Source organism: Megascapheus bottae, chromosome 27, assembly GCF_031878675.1.
Source record: "Megascapheus bottae isolate mThoBot1 chromosome 27, mThoBot2.hap1, whole genome shotgun sequence".
Classification (NCBI taxonomy): domain Eukaryota; kingdom Metazoa; phylum Chordata; class Mammalia; order Rodentia; family Geomyidae; genus Megascapheus; species Megascapheus bottae.
The window spans coordinates 20,316,411-20,339,389 of record NC_143535.1 but is presented as its reverse complement, the minus strand read 5'-3'; the positions used below and the strand labels follow the sequence as shown (position 1 = coordinate 20,339,389).

At 42.3% G+C, this 22,979-nt stretch overlaps 1 protein-coding gene across 5 annotated transcripts in view; it reads left to right on the top strand.

Annotated features, from left to right (window-relative positions):
* The window catches only part of LOC150045740 (neurotrimin), a 1,008,551-nt gene that overhangs the window by 556,521 nt on the left and 429,051 nt on the right, over positions 1 to 22,979 (top strand). For all 5 annotated transcript variants that reach the window (XM_090319730.1, XM_090319732.1, XM_090319731.1 and 2 more), the window contains exon 2: positions 18,358 to 18,442. In XM_090319730.1, the coding sequence (XP_090175856.1) occupies positions 18,358 to 18,442 (85 nt within the window). The remainder of the gene's footprint in view (positions 1 to 18,357; positions 18,443 to 22,979) is intronic.

The window sequence follows — 22,979 nt, the reverse complement described above, 5'->3', positions numbered from 1 at the left end:
AGCTATGTATTTAATTTCCCTGCAATACTGATCTCTTTGTGTGTTCAGACTGATGTATAATGCTTTAACTTGATGGTGCCTTCTCCCTCTGGTAGATCATCCCCACCAAACTCTATACCCCAAATATGCTTTGGGGGCTGCCTGGAAGACTGGGTTTCTCCGCTGAGCCCTTACACACAGGAGAGCAAGGGAATGTGGACTCTCCTCTGCATTTCTACCTTCCTGTGAGGTTTGTTGACACTAGAGAATAGGATCTAGTAATGTATAAATATCACAGTCCGAGTCCCTGCTTGTGGAGCCTGAAGGAAATGGAAATGGAGACCATTCTACTGAAACAAGGCAGAAGGCCTAATGGAAACTTTAGTTTCGTGACATGCCTAACCCACAGGCTTCCATCTGCTTCTACTCTTCTCTTACAAACACAGGGGAGGTGGGTTTTGTTCAATGATGCATCAACCATGGATTCCCCTAATCTTCTAACTTGCAAGCCAGTGGCTAAGGTAACAGTAGAGATTGTGTCCCTGCAGGGCCCGGAACACCAGAGAGGTTACTCATTCTCCTCCCTCTATGCTGATACATTTTTCATCATTAAAGGGAAAATGTCATCTTGGTGACAGATATTAGTATGATTGGTGTCAGGAATGAATCTTCCTTTCTCTGTCAGCCTTGCTTCACACAATCTGAAGACAATGTTCTGTTAAAAGGCCACTTCCATTTTCAGCTCTGGCAGCATGTGGGAAGGGCAAGCTTCGATAGTGATGGATGGGTTGGTGCCAGGGCGCAGACTGGAGCTCGACCTTTCTGCTATTGGTCAAGAGGGGAGCCCTCGAACTTCCCAGGAAACTCCACATCTTATTTCTGGCCAAATTTTAATAGAACCTCATCTTAACACAAAGGAAACCATAGTTCTATTTAGTGATCACGTTTTGAGAAGTGGAAGGTTTCTCATCAACGATGACACATAAATCATATTTAGATCAATCTCTTTATTAGAAAGGTGATTTGGAAATAGAAAGTATGATTCTTTAACTTTTTTTTCAGTGAAAATGTAGACCAACCTCTGTAGATGCTTTCTAGGTGAAGATCTGGGCTGTTGGCAGTGATCTGTTTCACCTCTACCGTGTGTCTCATCTGATGCTGTGCATAAAATAACCTTTCAGAACTCATTTAGAGCTCAATTTCCTCATGCACGAAATAAAGATAATAGTGCTTAGACTATCTCAACTACAGAAAGGCCAATTCCATTCAATGAATATTTATTGAACTTACACTCTGGGTCACATACACATTTGCTCAGTGTTGGGAAGGTAGGAAAATGAATCTGAAATAATGGCACCTACCTTCAAAGAGCTTCTAGCTTATGGTAGGCAAGATCATACAAATATACAATCAGCTAGAATGCAAAGAAACATGTGTGTTGTACAAGTCCCACAGCGGGATGTGTGTGTGTATCACATAGCAAGTTCTGTGTTATGAGATGAGTGTCTAGTCTCTACAGTGTGATATGTTTATGTAATGAGTAGTTCTATATTATGACACAAAGGTATAATGGGTTCTATAAGAGGCACTGAAACCAGGCATAGCTGTGTCTATATATAGACCAGCCAGGAATTCAGCTAAGCTATCTGGGAACAGACACTGGTCTGTACAACTCAGAACACTGACAAGAAGTATTCCTTGTGGCTATATGATTTTTCCATACTATTGATACCTCTTAGTAAAGATCTGGACAAATTCATCTCTCATTCATGGAGAATGAGCGAACATTAAAACCTTGGAAGAATATGCATCTTTGTCAAATAGAGTACATTTGAAGGCTTAAAGAAAGGAAAAGATTCTACTCATTTACTTGTCTGGCAGGCACGTGAAATCCAGAAGTAAACAGTGAGCACATCTCTGAGCAACTAACCTCTCTGAGCCCTGTACTGGATAGCAGCCATACCCCTCCAGGTAAAATGATCATCAGTATTCACCCAGAGTTTACATTCATCCCACACACCTGAGCTACTCCTCCAAGAACTCTCCTGCCCATTAAGAAAACACTGATTTAGGCAGAGTCAGGCCTCAAGGCAGAAGGATAAGTTCAGATTTAGTGAATATCATAAAAGAGGACAAAAACAATAGCAAAGGACAGTTGGATAGCATCAGAAATGAACTGGGTAAAGTTTACGGCACTATGCAAATACTGTGCCTGTTGAACCTAAATGTCATCTCACTCACTCTACAGAAAGGAAATCTGAAGCATGGCAGTGTTGTATAGAATTTTCCCAAGACCAGGTCAGGAATCGCATTAGATACAGGGCATTGAATGTCTTAGCCCTATGTTTTTACTATCATTACTAATACAAAGGTGCTTTCACTGAGCACTGAAAACATGAGCATAGAGCAAATATCAAGGCAAAAAATCTTTGGGAATATCCAAATTCCATATAGTAGATCTTTTACTTATTGTTCTATAGGACATCTAGGGAACTCTAAGACTCCAAGATTCTACAATTCATCTTCTCTATTGTTTGCTTGGGCCACTGCATATTCTTTAGTAACATTTAAAACAAAGGAAAGAGATAATTACAAGGGGACAGTTTTTTTTTAAGATATTAAAGGTTAACAGAATTCTTGGCATTTGTGTCCTGTCAATTTCCATGTCATTATGCTCAATTCCCAGAATTCAGAGTCAGTTAGGCTTGTTAATGCTTAAAGATGATATCCTTGGAAAATAATTTATAAGATCAATTCTCGGTTTTTTTTTCAGATTCAAACCAAGCACCCTGGCTAATAGTTTGATTAATATTAATGTTATTCTTGGATGGAGGTGCTGGTTGGGGGGAGGAGGTGTCAGAGTTGGATGTTAGGATTAAAGTGGATTTGTTATGAGAATGTAGTTAGGTATCTCTCCCAAGAGCACAATACTGTCCAGGAAATATTTATATAACCTGATTTAGAAACCTCTCCTATTTGGCATGAATAAGAGCAATCTGTAAGGGATACCCCTAGCTTTTTAGGACCACAATGCTTTTCGGCAGAAAGAAAGGAGTCTCACTGGTGTCTGTCTGTGGGGAGATATAAGCAAATGGCCTCAGAGCAAAGTAGTGAGACATATGTTTTTAGATTGATTTATGTTTTACAGCTTTATTCTTATTTCTTCTTCTTCTGCTTAATAATCATTGAACATATTTTACCTTTCTGTGATGAAGCAGAGTGATTAGGAACAAAACTCTCTCTCTCTCCCTTTCCTGGTTTCGCTTGGGATCTATTGTCCATTTGTGTAATTATTTCTAAATTTGTATTTTCCAGCAGCCTGGGGTTTTAAGGTATCATCTACCCTGGAAGATACCAGTTGAATAAGTGTGAGACAGGGGTCTCATCCCAACTGGGCAATCAGAAATAATCTTTCCAATTTACTTCAATCTGAATTGGGCAAAAGTTCTCTGGGCTGAACTTGGGCTTGTCAGTTCTTTGCAACCCTGGGATGTCATATATGTCATTTGGCTGTGTCTACAGGAAATAAGAGTAAAAGCTAGCTTCCTAAATGAAGTTATATTTAAGCCTTCTCATGTAGTAAGTCTTAAGTCCTATATAGCTGAGAAGTCAGCCCTGTGCATTATCTAGTGGTTTCTATGACTGTTATCGTAATTCTCTTCCATCTAAGAGAAAAATGGATCCTTTTGGACAACCAATTGCTTTGCATCATGGGCACAGGAGAAAGCAATGAGGCAAAACAGGAGCGTACGATCAAGAGCTTCAAGATGTGAATCAGAAAGAGTCTCCTTCTGTTAGAAAATGAGCCTCTAGGAGGAGAGAGGCAAGCAAGGTCTGAAGTAAACCTAATGGCATATCCCAGAAACTTAAGTGAGAGATACAGACCTAGTCTGCAGCCATTGGTAAGCAAGGATGTTGGGGTCAGATAGGGAGTAAATCTCCCCAGAGGTGAAGATGAGAATTGTAATATCTAGTTTTGCTTAGAGCTGGATTCCATCTTCTTGAGGATTTCACACAAATCACATGCATGTTTACTTGAAGTATTTTTTAAATGCCCTTTTCAAGTGTGCACAAATATAGTAGAATTGGTTACATAGAGGATACATAAGGGAGAAGATGAACATTATTCATTTATCCCTATCCATGTAGAAAATTGAATTACTGGGTAAATGGGAACATGACATTAGAAAGGTCACACTGGATTACATCAATTCAGATGTCCTACTTACATGTTTTGGACAGTGAAAATTCTGCATGGGAGTCTTATTTCAAAGGTTAGAGATATACATCAGACACCTTAACCTAATAAACTGGTATGGGACTGTCACCCATTCATTCATCCAAACCTCCCTTATTCTATTTAGCTATTTATTTTTGCCTGAACAACTTTTTCTATAGACATACTGTTTTAGTTTTTAAACAACTATATTACTTTTTAAGGTTTTTCAAAATTACTTCTAGCTGAAATTTTATCATTAAATATGTGTCACCAATATTTTCTATTTTGTGAATATCTAACACCTTTAATTATTATTATTAGTGTGTGCTGATCACAGAACTTGAACTTAGGGCCTGGGTGCTAAGTTGGTTTTTATTTTCTTGGTTTTTGGTTTTTGTTTTGTGTGAAGCTAGAACTCATTTGAGTTATAGATCCACTTCCAGCCTTTGCATGGCTAATTGGAGATAAGAGTCTCACATATTTTCTTGCTCAGGTTGTCTTTGAGCCATTACCCTCAGATCTCAGCCTCCTGAGTAGCTAGAATTAGAGGTATGAGCTCCCAGTGCCTGGTTTTCCTTAAAAAAATGTTTAATTTGGAAGCCCTACCCAGAAAATAATTTTAGTTAATTAATTCTTATTTTTTTATGTGGGGTGTGTGTGTGTGTGTGTGTGTGTGTGTGTGTGTTTCCCAGTCAGTCATGGGGCTGAACTCAGGGCCCGGGGTGTTGTCCCTGTGCTTCTTTGAGCAAGACTAACGTTTTAACAGTTTGAGTCACAGCTCCACTTGCAGTTTTCTTGTGATTAACTGGAGATAAGAGTCTTTGGATGTTCTTACCTGGGCTAGCTTTGAACCATGACCCTCATATCTAAGCCTCTAGAGTAGCTAAAATTACAGGTATTAGCAACCAGCAACCAGTTAGAAAATTATCTGAATGTGTTCCTTTTTCCCCAGTTGTATTTTCTGCTTGAATTCAATCCACTAGACATTGTGCAAGGCACTGTGTTAATCTTTAAGATTGTAACAATGCAGAAGACAAATGAACTATGACAAGTATTGGAAACTTTATGAGAAATATCATAAACAGGAAACAGGTCCTGGAGTTGATGACAAAGCTCCCCTTTATGAGGAAATTAGACCTGAAAAGGTAGAAAGAACATAGTAAGAAAAAGTAGGTAGGGCTGCAGCTAGTGGTACTGACCATTGCTAGGAAAGTAGAACCTTTGAAAATTAAAATGAAATAGGATCTTGATTAGTTAGCTGACTATGGAAAGACAGCCCTATAGATAAAGCAGAAAACATAGAGGCTGCATGTTATGGCTACTTAAAGATTAAGGCTTTATTCAAATGTTATAGGGAGGTAAAGAGAGATGGAGAGCCAGAGACAAGGAACGAGAGATTGAATCCTGAGAGGCAGAAAGGTAGAAAAATTGCAAGTGACTTGAACCTGGGTGTGTGTGGGATAGCCCACCTAGAATCCCACAACTCAGATATATGAGACAGACCGGAGAATGTCCACTTTGAGGCTAGCCTTGGGCTACAGAGCAAGAATGGGCCTCAAAAAAATGGAGGAAAAAGCCTGGTGCCCATGGCTCTTATCTGTAATCCTAAGAATAACAGTTGGAAGCCAGCCTAGCAAGAAAATCTGTGAGGCTCCTATGTCCAATTAATTACTGAAAAAGCTCAAAGTGGAGTAGTGGTTTAAGTGGCAGAGTGTTAGCATTGAGCAAATGTTAGTCAGGGACAGTGCCTAGGTCCTGAGTTTAAGCCAATCTCTGTCTCTGTCTCTGTCTCTATCTTTCTCTCTCTCTCTCTCTCACCAAAAACATAAGCAAAAGTAAATTTAGACTTGTGACTTCCTTTATTATTTATGAGCAGCAAGAGTCAACAATCACGAATAATTTTTAAATAATTTGCCTATAAAAATGTTGACCAAAATAATATTTTGTCCTTATTTCTATTTATCTAATATTCTCCTAATGATTTCTTTACAAAAAATGCTTGGCTTAACACTTTTGTTTGCAGCTAAAGAAAATCCTCATAACTTCAGATAATAATTTATAATGTCTTACTCTACAAAGAACTGTAGCTCTGGAACTATCTAGCAGTGACTGATTGCAATGTTAGTGTATGGATTGTAAAAGGAAAAAAAATATGTGTTTGTAGAGCAAAAACTACATGCCAGGTAAATCAGTAGGTATTATACATGTTAGCTCATTTAAACCTCACAGTTAATATCATTGGTAGGTAATGTTACTCTTTAATAGAGGAGAACCACTAGTATATTAAGCAGTGAGAAAACTTTCCAAGGTTAAACTAGTCATTTCTAAAGCCTGGATTTAAGTCAAGGCTAGTGACTCTACCATCCTTGTTCAAGTCCATGTCATGTCTTTTGTCCTTGTACCTGTCTCTTGTCCCATTTCCCTAAGTCCAATGTCTTATAAACACACTACAGGTAATTTTTTTTCCTGAAATATGTTACATTACATCCATTTTTCAGTGTTTTCACATAGCTTTCTGGATTACTTGCAGCTCATTATGTCAGCCTAAGTCTTAATTACTTAAGGGAACTTAATGTCTTCTGCAAACTTGTGAGAGTTCTCGATGAATTTCCTTTGACAGATCACTGGTATAAATATTAAATTTGATTTGTCCTAGCAGCAGTCCTTTGGGGAATGTGGTATTAATACTTTTCCATAGAGAAATGTGTCAATCTATCTTTGATTTGCCTCTTAGCTTTAAGCTAATCTTTACCTTGGGGAGAAAGACAGTCTTCTCATCATCTACTTTTTTTAAGACATTTTTGATCATGACACCTTGTCAAAACTGTTGTGAAAGCTGAGGTAAATTATTTTCTTCTGTTGTGCCTTATTCACATGCAAATTCACAACATTTCCCCTATTTTCTTGACATCCAAAGTTCGAAGCCCACTGCTACCAGGTCAGTCCATTCTCTCCAGCCATTCACAAGCTGCCCTCTCTTACATCTTGCTGGCAGAAGGAGGAAGCATATAGAAGAGTTAGGAAAAATCATTTCTTTCTGAGAGGGAGATCCCAGTGGATAGACTTGCTGGTTAGGAAGGATACCCACCCAATGATGTTTCACTGCAAAAGTCTCAGAGGCTAAGGTAAAGATGAGTCAGAATGATGCAAAGACAAAACTTCGTTGTTGGTGTTTATTTTTTGTCAATTTCCAAGTATGCTTTGAAAAGTGATTTTTTTTATTAATGAACACACTGTAAGGATTTTTGAAGTATCTTTAGTCAAACTTGACAGTGATTGAAGAAAAGGAGAAAAAATGAAATGGATTGTCAAGTATTAGTTCAGGGAAAAAAAAGAAAGAGAGATCTTGATTTCTACAGTAGTGTTAATTCAAGCTCTTTACAACAGTATGCAGGCTGCCTTTCCTGCTTCCTGTCTTCCTTTGTTCCTTCTTGATTTACCCACACCCACATTCTCTAGGTCATCTCTCTCCACTCAACTCCCTGCCCTGCAAGGCAAACAGTGAACACTACAAACCCAAGCCAGTGAACTGAAACTTGGGAATTAGTCCCATCTCATCCAGCTCTGATTTTCTTGAGAAAAGTCCAGATTCTGGTCAGCCTGGATTTCACTGGCTTGAAGTTGACCCAGCTCTTGAATACTAATCTGTCTGATTTGAGGTTTGTCTGAATCCTAAATGTCTCATTAGTCCAATGATGTGATGACATTCATTGTGTGTGTGGGGTGTGTGTGTGTGTGTGTGTGTGTGTGTGTGTGTGTGCAGCTAGGATATATTTATAATAAAAACTATTGATTGATTTCAAGGATAGCAAAGATCAGTTCTACCCAATTACACTCTGACTGCCCCTTCTAAAGCAGCATGATGTGGGAATCGGTTCATAGCTCTTAGTCTTTTATATATAGCTACCATTATAAAGCATTCCTTATGATACATAAAATGATATGTATAAGCCCAGTACCCAAGGCTCATGCCTGTAATTTTAACTGCTTAGAAGACTGAGATCTGAGGATAGCAGAAGCCAGTTTGGGAAGATAGAAGTCCTGGAGATGCTTAATCTCATATCAACTGCCAAAAACTTAGAAGAGGTGCTGTTGCTAAAGTTGTAGAGCAGTAGCCTTGAGCAGAAAAATCCAGGAAGTTTAAGTCCCTGACCTTAGGCCCCAGGACAACCACCAAAAAACAAAACAAAAACAACAACAAAAAAAAGTTTGCATATGAGTGTGTGTGTGTGTGTGTGTGTGTGTGTGTGTGTGTGTGTGTTTTCCAGTACTAGGGCTTGAACTCAGGTCTTAGATGCTGTCCCTTTGCATTTCTGCTCAAGGCTGGTGTCCTATTACTTGAGTCACAACATCACTCCCAGGTTTTTTTTTTTTATGGTTATTTGGAGGTAAGAGTGTTAGTCTTTGTTTCTTGGGATTGGTTTTCAACGTTGATTCTCAGATCTCACCCTCCTGAGTAGTTTGGATTATTGTCATGAGCCTCTGGTGCTCTTCTGTTTCTAACTTTTTACCCAGGCTATCCTTGAACTTTTGTCCTCTTCCACCTACCTCCTGAATAGCTGGGACTATATGTGTGAGATATAACACCTGACTAGTCTACTTTACCTATAATGGCTCCTCTAACCATGCTACTGTAACAGTCTAGTTTTAGGACTGTTTAAATATTTTCTCATGGCTGGATGCCTAGGATAGACTGGGATCTAGACAGCCGTGTCCCAACTAAGCTTTAGGGGAAGATTCCCAAATGGGCAATTAATTTAGATTTAATGGGACAGTTACTGTAAGTTTAAATAAATGCCAGTTAAATATTAACAGCGTATTTATTAAAGATTAACATTGCTAGTTGCATTTTGGGACTTGCTTTTCCTTAAAGAAACTCTTTATCGGAAGACTTTTAATCATCTTGACTCTTCCATCGGCTTGCCTTAGTTCCAGGGCAGCTCATTAATTACTTTGTACGTGAGTACAAAGTACTGAAGTGGATACCTTGGTAAATGGGGAGAGTTGAAGGGCAGGGGAGGAAGAGGTCTGTCTGCACTAGAGGAACAGATAAGTGAATCTGAAGGGTAAACTGCTTCTGAGAAGAGAGTTGAGAAGCATTATAATCACAGATGATTAGATTTGGAAGGTTTTTTCAGAAGGAAAGCCAAGCTCCTGATTTAACAGGCAAGAGACGGATACCTGGGCTCTTCCACACAACCAGTGAGTGGCAATCAGAGGACTGGGAACCTTTTTCCTTGACCTCTAGTTTCCCCTCTGATTTTTTGTCTTACTATGGAACCACTCTTGTGTCATCAGAAGTGCCCCAGTCACTGGATAGAATTAGCCAGATTGTCACAATTACTACAGTTTATGAAGATCTTAGTTCTTTTGACAAGTGAAGAAGTAATTCAACAACAACAACAACAATGAGTTGACTAGAGTGATCAAAGAATGGTGCAAATGAAATCTTGGATTTCACATCTTCTGGTTTACAAAATATTTACAAAAACCTTCCACAACAATTTTTTAAGTATAATTGAATTCATTGGCTATGGAATGAATTCTCATGCCATTTTTTCCCCATCTTTGCTGCTCTTAGTTGGAAAAATGGGTTAAATCTTTCCAAAGGAAATGAGGCTAAAAGAGAGACAAAAGTAAGAAGAATTTTTTAAGGAAACAAAAAGGGCATAGGTACAGAGGTAAGCCAAGCTTGTCTGTAGAACATTTAGTATTGTAAACTTTGGATTTGAGGCCATTGAGAGAGCCATTTGTAAGATTCTTGTGATTTCAGAAGCCAGGAGGTAACTTTGTTAGACATGATGTAGTGTGTGTGTGTGTGTGTGTGTGTGTGTATCTCTGAGGCGCATACCTGAGATGTAGACATTAGGAGAAGGGAAATAGATTCAAGATTATCAAGTGACTCATCAAAGCAAGATTGAAACATGTTTAGTCTTGTAGACATTAGTAAGTGCTACTTATAGCATCTGGCACACAGAAGCAGAGATCCTGAAAGGGGTCAGTGGGTATGGATGCATTGTTTTGACTTTGTTGTTTGTTTGTTGGTTGGTTTGCCAGTCCTGGGGCTTGAACTCAGGGCATGGACATTGTCTCTGAACTTCTTTTGCTCAAAGCTAGCATTCTACCACTTGTCACAGTACCATTTCAGGCTTTTTCATGTAGTACTGAGGGATCAAACCCAGGGCTTGATGTATGCTAGGCAAACACTCTATCACCAAGCCACATTTGCAGCTCTGTTTTGTCCCCCCTCCCCAGCAGCTTTTTCACTAGGTGGGTATACAAGAGATAAAAGTTTCCAGGCTGCTGCAGCAATCCACTATTCCCTCCCCATCTCTCTCTGTCTTTTCCTGGCTGTGGGGCTTAAACTCTGGGCCTGGGCACTGTCCCTGAGCTCTTTAATTCAAGATTAGTGCTCTACCACTTTGAACCATAGCATCACTTCCAGTTTTCTGGTACTTAATTGCAGATAAGAATCTTGTGGAGTTTCTTGCCGGAATTGGCTTTGAACATGATCCTCAAATCTCAGCCTTCTGGGTTCCTAAGGATTACAGGTTTGAGCCACTAGCACCTGGCCCAGTCCTCTTTCTTTAAGTTCAGGCTGTTTCCCTTGGGCATCCATTTGTATCTGTGGACTTTAGCCATCTCAATACGTACTCATTGGAAAATGGGGCAGTGGGGTGAAAAATGGGTCATTATTCTTCCTGCTGTGGGTAGTGCGAGGGCTGAATGATTCCCTCATTCTGATTCCATCCCAGCATGAGGTTCCTTTAGTGTCTCTGGAATGAGAATGACTGGAGTCATCCCAGATCTATCTGCAGGCTGCAACTGGGGTCTCTGATGAACTTCCTGTGGGAGTCAACTAGCAATGGAGGAAGCAAGCTCAAAGTCAAGTCCTTCCCATCTCAGCATGGGAAACATGGGGGTGGCCAGCTAAGGATATTCTCACATTAGCTTTATACCAGTTCCTGGTGGCTGATATCAGAAAAGCTACTAGTTTAAAAATGAGGTTAAGTTATATCCCCAAGGTCTCCCCATAGTAATAAAGAGGATAAAGACTAGACTTGTGCTCTATCTGGTTCCAATACTCATGGTTACTTGGATGGATGAATGAATGAATGAATGAATACCCAAGGGCTGATGAAGACAGAACATTACTATTTTTAAAAAGCTTCAAAGAACACACTTTGAGATGATAATAGCAATTGCTACGTTTGCTTTTTCTGGTCTTTGGTTAAGTACAGTCTGTACCATCTGTCTGGTATCAAGGTCCTCTTGGCACCTACTGCCCTCCCTCCCATCCTAGAAGGATTAGCTTAGCATCCTTTCCATAATGAGATGTTTTCTAAGGTTCTGGGCGTCAATGAGGACTCACAGTCACATGCTTTCTTCCCTCTTTTCTTCATGGAGCTTATCACACTTGTGTCTTGTTTTGTGAGATGTTTTGTTTCTCTTCTTGGCTAGACCATGTTTTGTGAAATGTTTTGTTGCTCTTCTTGGCTAGACAGTGTGCTTTATGAGGATCAGGCCTCCGGGACACTTGTTTTTTCACTCTCAGATGCAGTTTCAGTGGGTTGTCAGTGTGAACTAAATAGATGGCGACTGAGCAATTTCTTCCTATATTTGGACATTCTTAAGAGGATTCCTCCTTCTCCTAATGGTAATTTAAATCAAGCTGGAAGATGCTCAGGTTATTCCCTGAGAATCTTGAAAATAGTCATGGTTCTTTTTCTAAAAAGGCATGCAGAGGCCCGCCTAAGCTTTTCTGAGTTTCTTTGGGAGTGCAGGGCAGAAGTCATTTTGTGTGTGTGTGTGTGTGTGTGTGTGTGTGTGTGTGTGTGTGTGTGTGTGTGTTGGTCTTGGGAATTAAACTCATGGTTTCATATCCTTGTTTGCTTTTGTGCGCAAGGCTTGTGCTCAACTACTTGTGTCATTGTGTCACATCTCCATTTCCAGCTTTTTGCTGCTCTCCTGGAAATAAGAGTCTTACAGACATTTCTACTTTGGCTGGTTTCAAATTATGATACTTAGAGCACAGCCTCCTGAGTAGTTAGGGTTATAGGCATGAGCCACCAGGCCCAATAATACTGAGAAATCTTAACACAAATGAAACCAAGAATGCAGACCATAGGCAACTTTGTGCCTCTGGCTTTCAGCATGATCCCTGCTTCATACGAGGAGTTTAACATCTCTTTACTGGTTTAGGAATATATTGAGTTCAAGTGACTAATTGGACACCCAGAGGTATCTTGAGAGCGATACAATCCTCTCCTTTTTGATTCTCTCCCTGGTTTACAGATGAAGCAGTACAATCAGGCAGTTTATTAGATAGTTTGTGAGCTGCAGGATGGTAGAAAAACACTAGCTTGAAGTCAGAAGCCCTGACTTCTTGTCCTGCTTTGCCTGTTCCTAAGTTTATTCCCCCCAAACCCTTCTGGAGCTCAGAATTTCTCATACATAGAAGATTATACCAAATACCTTCCAGAGTGCTTCTGGAACATATTTTCCTGTGGTTCCACCAATTTGAGGTTTAACTATGACCTACAAATTACATATAGGGAGATTCTGTCCAAAGCCCACTGCCCCAGACTCTTTTTTTTTTTGCCAGTCCTGGGCTTGGGCTCAGGGCTTGAGCACTGTCCTTGGACTTTTCTCAAGGCTAGAGCTCTACCTCTTGAGCCTCAGCACCACTTCCAGCTTTTTGCTATGTATGTGGAGTACCGAGGAATTGAACCCGGGTCTTCGTGCATGCTAGGCAAGCACTTTAACCACTAGGCCAAACTCCCGGCCCTGCCCCAGACTCTTGAACCCTCTGGGACCCTAATTTTGTTACGATTTGTTCATATTGCTTCCAATTACCTTTCTGTCCATTACTACTGGTTCTCTCATATGTCTCTGCTAGATGCATTTCTTGAAAGCTGAATGGATTTCAACGTTGCTGGGCATAGCCATACCCCTGGCCTATTCTTCCCACCCTCCTTCTCAGTTCTCTCTATTTCTGACCCCTTTCTTCTGTTCCCTCTTCAAATTGCCCTTTTGCCTTCCTGCTGAAATCCTAACATGACGGACTGAAGCTCAGATAAGCAGTGATTTTATTTTTGATCCTATATTCATAGAGAAGCAAAAAAAATATAGCATGAGATTTTTTTTAACCAAAGCCCAGCCCTTCCCTACATCCCTGGAGGTATCTCTTTATCCAGATTTACACTGCTCTTTCTGATTAAATCTCCCAATATCTATTTGATGTCCTGCCACTCTTTAACTGCTCTGCATTTCTCATCTTGCCAGAGCTTCTATTTGAAATATCCACCAGGAGAGGGGGGCCTTTCGCCTTTGTAGAAAAGAAGTAGAACTGGCATTTCTTAAGCTAGTGTTCTTTTGGTCTCTACTGCAGTGGACTAGTCAGAGCTCGTAGTTTTCTCCAGCTTGTGGTAGGGAACAGAGTAAAACAAAACAAAACAAAACAAACCCAGATGATTTCCCTTTTCCAGGAAGTTCTGCCATTCCAAACCCCGTGTCAGTGTAGAAATGCCAGAACTGCCAGAAGTCTCCTCAGACTCTTGCTTGCCAGCATATCAGAGTCTGCTTGGCAAGCTCCCCCACCTTTTTAAGATTATTAAAGGGCCTGTGACGGTTTTGTTTTGCAGGGTGTGTGCATGCATGTGTGCATGTGCACGTGTGTGTCTGTGAGCTTGAAAGGCATTGTCCTGTGGATATTTTTATAACCTGAAGCAATTACAGCTGTCAACCCAGAGACAAGCTGTGACAAGTTGATTTATGTGTACAGTATACGTGTATGCACGGAAGAAGGGAGGAAGTAGAGGGAGATGGGAAAAGAAGGTGGAGGTGGTGCTTGTTAGGAATCTGCTTTCCAGGAGGCAGAGAGGAAGTTGTTTCTATAAAGAACACAAATAATGAAATTGCTCTAACTGTCATCCCCTTTTCATTAACTCGGATATGCTGGGGGAAGAAAAATAAAATAAAATAAATCCAGCAGTTTTTGTTATAAGCAAGAGACAGGATATAAGATAAGCCACTAAGTGTTGTTACATTTAAGGATTAGGGATGGGAAAGCAATTGACATCTGATTTGATCTCTATCTTTTCAGATCATTTTAATAGCAGGCTGGAATAAAAAACATTTTGTCTTGTTTAATTGCACGGGCATCTCGGACCTTTCACCACATTCTAAAGTTTGAATTCCAGGGCCTACCCATGAAGTCTGAGGTGGTAGGTGACTGTTCTTTGCTCATCCTTAGAGTTTCCTGAGTCTTGTTGGGTTTTCTGCTGGTGACTACTGGGATACCTTAGGTCAGCACCTTTCCTCAGTACCAGAGAGAAAGATACAGGCTGTCTCAGATCCAGTGCATGCAGACCTGTGTAAATTGCTTGTAAGAATTATCTTTCCACCTAGCCATAATAAGGAAGCAGTGGCAGGACAAAATGTATTAATAAAGCATCTTCCACTTAAATGGATTTCTAAGTATTTTCCTGTGGAGTTAATCATGTGTGTGGGCCCTTTGGGAGGGACCATTGGTGTCATTATCCACATTCCTGGATGCAAAAACTCATGCTCATTTGTCCCTACGTGGGAATTAGATGCAAGACACAGAATCAGAATTGATCATGAAAGAATCACCCTTACCATTCTCAGGTCTGTGGGGGGAAATGATTCCAAAGCCCCCAAAATGAGGCTCTCTCTTTTCCCATGACTCAGATTTGTTACCATTTGAATGACCTGAAGAACAGAGGTTGTGTTTTGAGAAAGAAGAAAAATTGGTTGGGGCATTAGTAAGTGTCATAGGAAGATAGTCCCAGGGGTACAAGGTAAAGCATGGCTTTTCCTGACAATTTAACACCACTAAAAATCACCAGAGATGGGGAAGATAGATATAAGGATGAAGGCCACACCTCTCGAGACCTTCAGTGTTAAGTTGGTCAATGTTGCATGCTTGAGTGCTGCATGATCAACTATTACAGGAGAAAGACAGCCAGGCACTTGTGGGTCACACCTATAATCCTAGCAATTTAGGAAAGTTCTGGAGGATCTTACCAATCTGGGCAGCGAAGTCTGTGACAGTCCATTCCCAATTAACTGCAAAGTGCTGGATGGGAGGACTGGCTCACGTAGTAAAATGCCAGCTGTGTGCAAGTAAGCTGAGTGAATGTGAGATCCTGAGTTGAAACCTTGGAACCAGTAAAATAAGTACATTGATTCATAAATTAAAATAAAATCAAAGGGCAACATTTCTCAGACTCCCTTTGTGATGTGGAGTTTGGCTATCCAATCTCCAGAGATGAGTACTGTCTTACTGGCTACAGTAGTCAGTGTGAGGGGGACATGCTAGGTGGGGTTTGCTAACAGGCAAATGACTGGTATTACTAAACAGTGGCAAAGTTCTATTACCTATAGCACCAGAGACTAGATAGTTACAGTAATTTATTTATAATGGTTCCATCTCTGGTGTGGGATGGCTTTGGGAAAGAACTTTTTTTTTTTTTTTTTGTAATGGCATTATGATTGGATTTGACAGAAGGTACCGGGCAGGGCCGGGGATGGGGGGCTGTTAGCAAAGCCATGGTAGTAGCCTCCATTTTTATCCCCAGGAAGAATTCAGGTCAGTACTAAGAGCTTAGATCTGGGAATCCCTGAAAAGGAAGCCTATCAGAGTTATATATCTGCTGCTGGGAACGCTATTCTGTGGGGTACAAGGGTGCACAGACCTGGGTTTTAGAAGAGGAAGACTTGACTTTTCCCCAGAGCTGAAGCTAAGGAGAAACCACAGTGCAAGCACAGAGGGCAAAGCAGCAAGGGGTGGAGAAAGGAAGAAAAAACAGGCACAGAGATACGTGAATAAGAAAGCCACACCTCTTGCTGATGAAATTAGCTGCCAGCAAGTGAAAACTAGAACATCTGGGAGCCTGCTATACAAATACAGCAAGGGCTCACATTTACCCATCCATCCCAATGTACTTTCAGTTGACTGAATTTGTTCTAAATTTTTAAATGGTTGTACACAAGTGTTACGATTTAACAGGTTCATGTAAGTCCTGTGCATTTTAAGTAGAGTTTTCCTTTCTTGATTATTCTCCCCAGCCTCACTATCTCTTCCACCCCCTTTCCAAGTGGTTATATCACATTTCCCACTTCCCTTTTCCCTTAGGTACATCAGATAGTTTCAGTGTGTTTGTCTTATGTTCCCCACACCATTCATTCACCCCCTCCCACTAACCACTCCCTTTCAAACTGCGTTCCAGCCTCCGATATTCATTTAATGGCCATAAATCATGAAATGTCAGAAAGTCACCATTGAATGCGCCCTACATTTTGGAGGGATTTTTCCTGGTTCACGTACTAAGAGCACTCTGTAATTTTTTTTTAATATGTTGCATATGGAGAATCTCTAGAAAGATGGTGTTGGGTCCATAGGATTTTAAATATCTTTTTTTTTTTGGCGGGGGGAAGGGAAGGGCTAAAAAAAAGGGAGGTGTACTATTGAATAAAAATGAGATTATATTAAAACATCATCCCGACACTCTAAATTTACTCTCCATGCTAATAGAATTAATTCGATCATTTAAAGGCGCACGTATATGGATGCTGCAGGGTCTTCTTTTTCTTAATTAGTTTGTGACCCTATTAAGACATCTCAGGCTTATGAAGACTGCATGTTTAACTTTGCCTTTTCTTTCAAATTCGGAATCGTGGACTCTTCAAGGATGAGGCACCATAGTTAAAAGTCGCGGTCAGGGTTGGTACATCTCCTCTGCCCGGCGCGGCGGGGGTTAAGGTGGGCGCCAGCCCCCACCCCTTGCGCCCCCCTTCCCGGAGCCTCGCACCCGCCGCCGCCGGGATGTACGCGCCCTCTGCACCACCCGCCCGCTCGCTCCGAGAGAATCTGCACGGGGAGAAAGTGGCGGTCAGGGATGGAGCTGCTGCCATGACAACCCCGGCGGTCGGGGCCCGCGCGCGTCGGGGCTGCTCCCGGGAGGAAGGCGGCGCGGAGGCCGGGGGCGGCCGCTGAGCGCGGGGCGTCCGCGCGCGGCTCCGGTGCAGGCTGCGCTGCGCCTTTCCCCAGCGAGCCGGGAGGAAGGAGCGAAGGAGGGGCCGCCGCCGCCGCCGCCGCCGCGCGCCCCTGCACGCCTGGGGTACACGCCGCCGAGCAGGATCCCTGCCCGGCCGAAACCGCCGGGATCGCGGAGGCTGCAGCGTTCCTCTGGGCTCCGGGGAAGTTGACCGAGGCTCTGCGGCTGGAAGCCCGCGTCTGGATTACACGAAGCGGGATTGGGAGATCGGGGTTGGTGGGGTGGGGGGTGGGAGTCCGAGCCTGCTCCGATTCCCAAACCCAACCCTGGCCGCCTCCTGCCAGCGCTACTTCCCCATCGGCTATTGTTAACTGAACAGTTGTGGTGGAGAGCTTTCCGTGAAACTTAAAAAGAAAGAAAAGAAAAGAAAAAAGAAACAAAGTGCTGGATTTCTCCCCCCACCCCACCCCACTCCCTGACAAGAACTGAGGAACCGCACAGCGCATCTTGGAGAGCCGGGTGAAACCCACCCTCATCCCCCTCCCGACACCCAAGTGCTGCTTACATCTCTCCAAAGTGCCATGTCTGAACTGTTCCCGGGAAGAAGCAGCCCCTGAAACCTGCACCTTGTGCGCCCAGCCCGGAGTGCCCAGTCCGGGGCCACCATTCTCTCTCTCTCCGGCCCCAGCAGCGAGCAGAAGCGAGTCTCCCCCACCACACCCCCCCCCACGAGACACACACACACACACACACACACACACACACACACACACACACACGCACACGCACGCACACACCCCATTTGGAGATCTTCCGTGGAAACTGCTTCTCCGAGGCTGGATTTGGGGGAGGAATATTAGACTTGGAGGAGTCTGCGCGCTCTTCGCCTCGGCTGGCTAGCGCCTCCCGGTCGCCGCTAGTTCACCGCGCCGTCCCCAAGCTCCGCTCCCCACCCCACCCCACTTCCTGTGCTCGCCCAGGGGAGCTGGTGTGTGTGTGGGGCGGCGCGTGTGCGCCAGGCGGCCCCGAGTTGTGAGAAGTTGTGGCTGTCGAGGATGGGGGTCTGTGGGTACCTGTTCCTGCCCTGGAAGTGCCTCGTGGTCGTGTCTCTCAGGCTGCTGTTCCTTGTACCCACAGGAGTGCCCGTGCGCAGCGGAGATGCCACCTTCCCCAAAGCGATGGACAACGTGACGGTCCGGCAGGGGGAGAGCGCCACCCTCAGGTAGGGAGCTGCCATTGTACGAATTGGTGCTATGGGGTGGGCTTGGGGGTGCAGGGAAAGGGGGGTGCGGGAGTGTGTGCGCTCCAGAGAGAGCATGCTGGGGCTAGTGGAGAGGTCGCTGGTTCCCCGGGTTGCGCGCGGTTCGTGGATCATGCTGGGTTTGTCTGTCTGGGAATGTGGCAGGGGCGGTTTTCCTTCCACTGGGCCCGGCTGAGTGAGGGATTTGGTTAGGGTTGAGGGTGGTGATGATGGTGATGGTGGTGGTTGGTTCTGAGACTTAAAGTGGCAGTGGTTCTGGTGCTGTCTGTGCCTGAGCCTGGTGGTCATGATGAAGGGAGGCCTGGCTGAGACTCAGCATGAACGGTGTTCTCTGAAGTTAATGAGTCCCAGAGGAGCTGTCTGGCTGGGTGTGAATGCCCTCACTCTACCCATGCCATGGGGGCGTTGCCAGCCAAGACTCCTGGGATATGCAGAGCCTCTGTGTCTAGGGCCTGTTCTGTACCAGGACTTTCCTAGCTGCTTTGGTGCCATGAGCTGGTGGACCGAGAAAGATGCTTTCTCCTTCTCAAAGGATTTCTGAAGCCGAATTCATGGAATCTGATTTGACCATGGAAAATGTCATTTAGTCTGGTGAACCCGTGTTCTTTCTGTTCCTGCTGTTCACCAAAGCAGTACATATGCAAAACTTACCAGGGAACAGAAACCGGGTTTCAGTGTTATGTTGGGTCTGGATTGGTTTCTGGGGTGAAAGCTTACAGGTCCTAGGAAAGGAGGTGAACAAGAATCTTGCCTTTGCTCTTGTAAAGGACGGTGATTCTGTCTTCCTGATTACCTTGCCTGTATGGAAAAACCCTTCATTCTTTTTCCTGTGTGGACGAGGTGACACACCAGTAATTGTAATGGGAAATTTTCTTCTCTGGCAATGTTTAAGGGAGTAAGCATGGGGGAAGAGGGACACAGGGGAGGGGGAGAAGTTTTAAAGCTTCATGAAAACCTCTGTCCTGCTTTTCTTTAATATGTACATGTTCATAAAGTTTTCAAAACTGGGCTATGGAATAGACGAAAATATTCTTATTCTTTGCATATGAAGATTCTTGGGATGACAGCATTGTAGCTGTGGTTTTTGTCCTCTGCTTACCATTCTTCTGTCCGCTAACAGTGGATGAGATTGTGACCTGTATACTGAAGATGAGCCTTGTAGTAAACAAAATAAGAAAGGGGACCCTGGTGAGGCAGAGTGGGAGTATGAGCACACTAATCCCCCCCCCAAACAAAAGTGTGACTTAACTGAGCTAGTGATTCTGTGAGTATCTCAAGACCCTTTATGTTTGGAATGTCAACCTCAAGGCTGCACTGAACTAGTCACGGGCCCAGGAAGTTCACCTTTTCAACTTAGCTCTTTAGAGAATACTTCAGACTAAGGTAAAAGAAGACGTAATTGTCCCCTTTCCAGAATGACTGTGCATCTGCTTTTATACAAGGACCTCATGGGAGTTGCAAGTATGCAGTGATTTCAGACTACTTAAATAGAAAAACAGAAATGAACCTTTAAAGCAATATAGCCAAGTAAATTTAATGTTCTTTGGATACCTCCTTTGTCCCTACCCCTTGACTACAGGAAGCCCTCGAAGGAAAACATAGAAGAGGCTTTCGCAAGTGGAGAAATCTTTTAGATACAAATGGAATGGACCTTTCTACCCAAGGAAAAGTGGGAGGTGGTTAGCTGTAGAAAATTGAAATAAATAAGTAGTTAATGGACTTGACAGGGACTCTCACATTTTAGGGTAAAAAATGAAGAAAGATTAACTACTCTCTGGTTTCCAAAAGCAAGCCCACCCACTCCCCAAGGCTCCTGAGAATCTGGATAATTCTGGATGTGTTCAGCAGATTCTGAGCCATGGGACAGGCCGGGACATGGAGCAGCTTTTGCTTTCAGATCTTATAATTTTGTACTGACTAGCTTCACTTTCTTTGTTCTTCTTTTCATGTATCCTAATTTTCCCCTCACTCTGGGTTCCTTCTACAAGACTTTAGATGTTAATATATATAATATATGTACACACATAAATACATATACATATATTTACATCTCTTATATAACAATCTTGTTAGGGTAGAGTTGGAGGAATGAGATTTGGCTGGGCTTTATTTCTAGTTTCTAGAATGACCCCAGCCAAACCATGCATGAAAAGACCCTTCCAGGACACCTCTTGAAATTTATTGTCAACCCCCAGGGCCTGAATGTCTTCCTTACATTCAGAAGAAGACTATCTCAGTGGAGGAAGCCCTACAGGGCTTTCTAACTGACACCCGCTGTTAGCCATAGCCTGACTTAGGATGAGAAGAGCTCCAGGTGTAACAGACAAACTGTGAATAGGTCATTAATGTTTATTGGCGAGTTTCTTCATTCTTCTCAAACTGTTATATCATAGAACAAGGGAAAGATGCCTGCCTGGTTGGGGTCCACTTTGGTGAAGTTGAGGCCCCAAATTGTACATAAGGTATGTGCACGTGGACCAATAAGAATTTCAGCAGGTATTTTTTGTATATAAAAATCAGTGAATTTGCGCATCACGTGACTCCACATTGCAGCAGTTTGTGCTTCATGCCTCCTGGCTATCTTAGTTTTGTTTCCTATCGTTTGTGTTGAAGACAGGTCCTTCATCCCTCCCTCCTCCCTTTTGTTCCACCCCTCCCTTTATTCTCTTATGTATAACTAATATAAGAAACCATAACTAGCAAAGGGCTGAGCTTTTAGCCTCTGCTTTAGCCTGGAGGACCCTAAGCCACCATGCTGTGAGGTTGTAGTTTCCTTCCTAACCAGCAGAGGCCCTTTTGCTCTAATTTCATTTATTCTGCTTTGTTCTCACCAGTTTCATTTTTTTGAGGCTCTTTTTACCCTCCTCCTCCAAAGAATAAATCCCTTGGTAGCTGATTCTAATTTGAGGGAATTTTTAAAGAATGTTTTATTTTATCCAGTTAGCCCATGTATGTGATCTTTGTTGGAAATACAAGGGAATCTTTCACCTAACATGGCCTTGACATTATTCAAGAAACATATACACCTACATACACGTATATACATATACATGCATGCATATTTGAGAGCATATGAACATATACATATGTATGTCTGCAGATCTACATATACACATATAGAATATCTATATTTATAGGTATATATTTCCACTAGAGTTTTGAACTAACTAGGGTTTTGAATTTTGAGCTAATCTGTCTTGCTCAGTTTCTATATTACCAGTTGATCTATGCTTCCAGTTTTGCCTTTTGCTGGTTTTCTGGAGACAGTCTTGGTGATCTTTTCTGACTAGGCTGGCTTTGAACTCTGAGTCTCGTAATTGCAGCCTTCTGAGTGGTTAGGATTACTGATATACACCTCTGGTGTTTATGCATATTCGCATATACACATTGTATATACATATTTTCAAATAACAGAATATGAAAATCAATATTTATTGAAGACTCATTATGTGTTAGAACTGGACTATATAAGGATTCAAGAATATGCAAGTTATTCATGTAAGATTTTACATAAGATTAATGTTTTATATATAAATATAGTATCCTACTCATTACTAACTATATAACATTGTCATTTAACTATAATACTTCATTACAGTGGTATTAATAGTTCCGTTTTAGAGATGAGTCAATAGAGGCATAATGAAATCATATCACTGGATTAAAGTAGGACATACGAAGCAGCTCTGAAGTTAGCTTGCTAGTAAAAAATGGATCTAATATTATTTCACATTTCATATACATGATAACTTTTAAGCCACCATTCTTTCTGAAATCAACTTAATTATCACTCACTGTTTAGATGAAGTATCGGAGGTCCAGAGAGGAAAATTTGCAGAAGTGCCATTGGCATTGCTGGAGTACAGGTTTGGGTTCCTTTTGCTTGACTTAGCGCTCCAAGATAACTCAGAACCCACTGAGGTCCAAGCTCCCCTAATTCTTCAGTGGAACTCTAGTTGAAATGTTTAACTCTACCTCTCTTGATGTGTATACTGTCATGAGCACTGTGTAAATGGCAAGTGTTTACTGAATTAGTGACTGAAAACAAAATAAAATTCTCATCTACCCTATATTCAGTTGAACCCCTTACCACATTTCTTTATCACTTAGTAATTCAACTGTGGTCAACCGATAAAAAATCAATAGAGTGGTTCTTTCCGAAAGGGCACTGGGCTTGGTGTTGCGGCATGGAAAGGCAGAGGGACGTGGAATTTTCCCTCAGAAGATGTGTGTCCAACTCTAAAAGCTAGGCTGTGGACAGGAAGATAATCAAGAGGGTGAGGCCAATTGTATGGTCTGTAGTGACAATGGCGATGTCCTGAGCACTCTTGGTGGGAGATTGAGTATCTGCAGGCAGGAATTTGTCCTTGCTGGAAGGAAAAGGTGAGCTGCAAAGAGCCTGAGGTGGCCAGCTCTGTATGAGAGCCTTAGGTAGAGACCATCAGTAAGTATTGGTTCATTAGTCAATAGTTCTGCTTAATGTATTTCATGCCTCTGA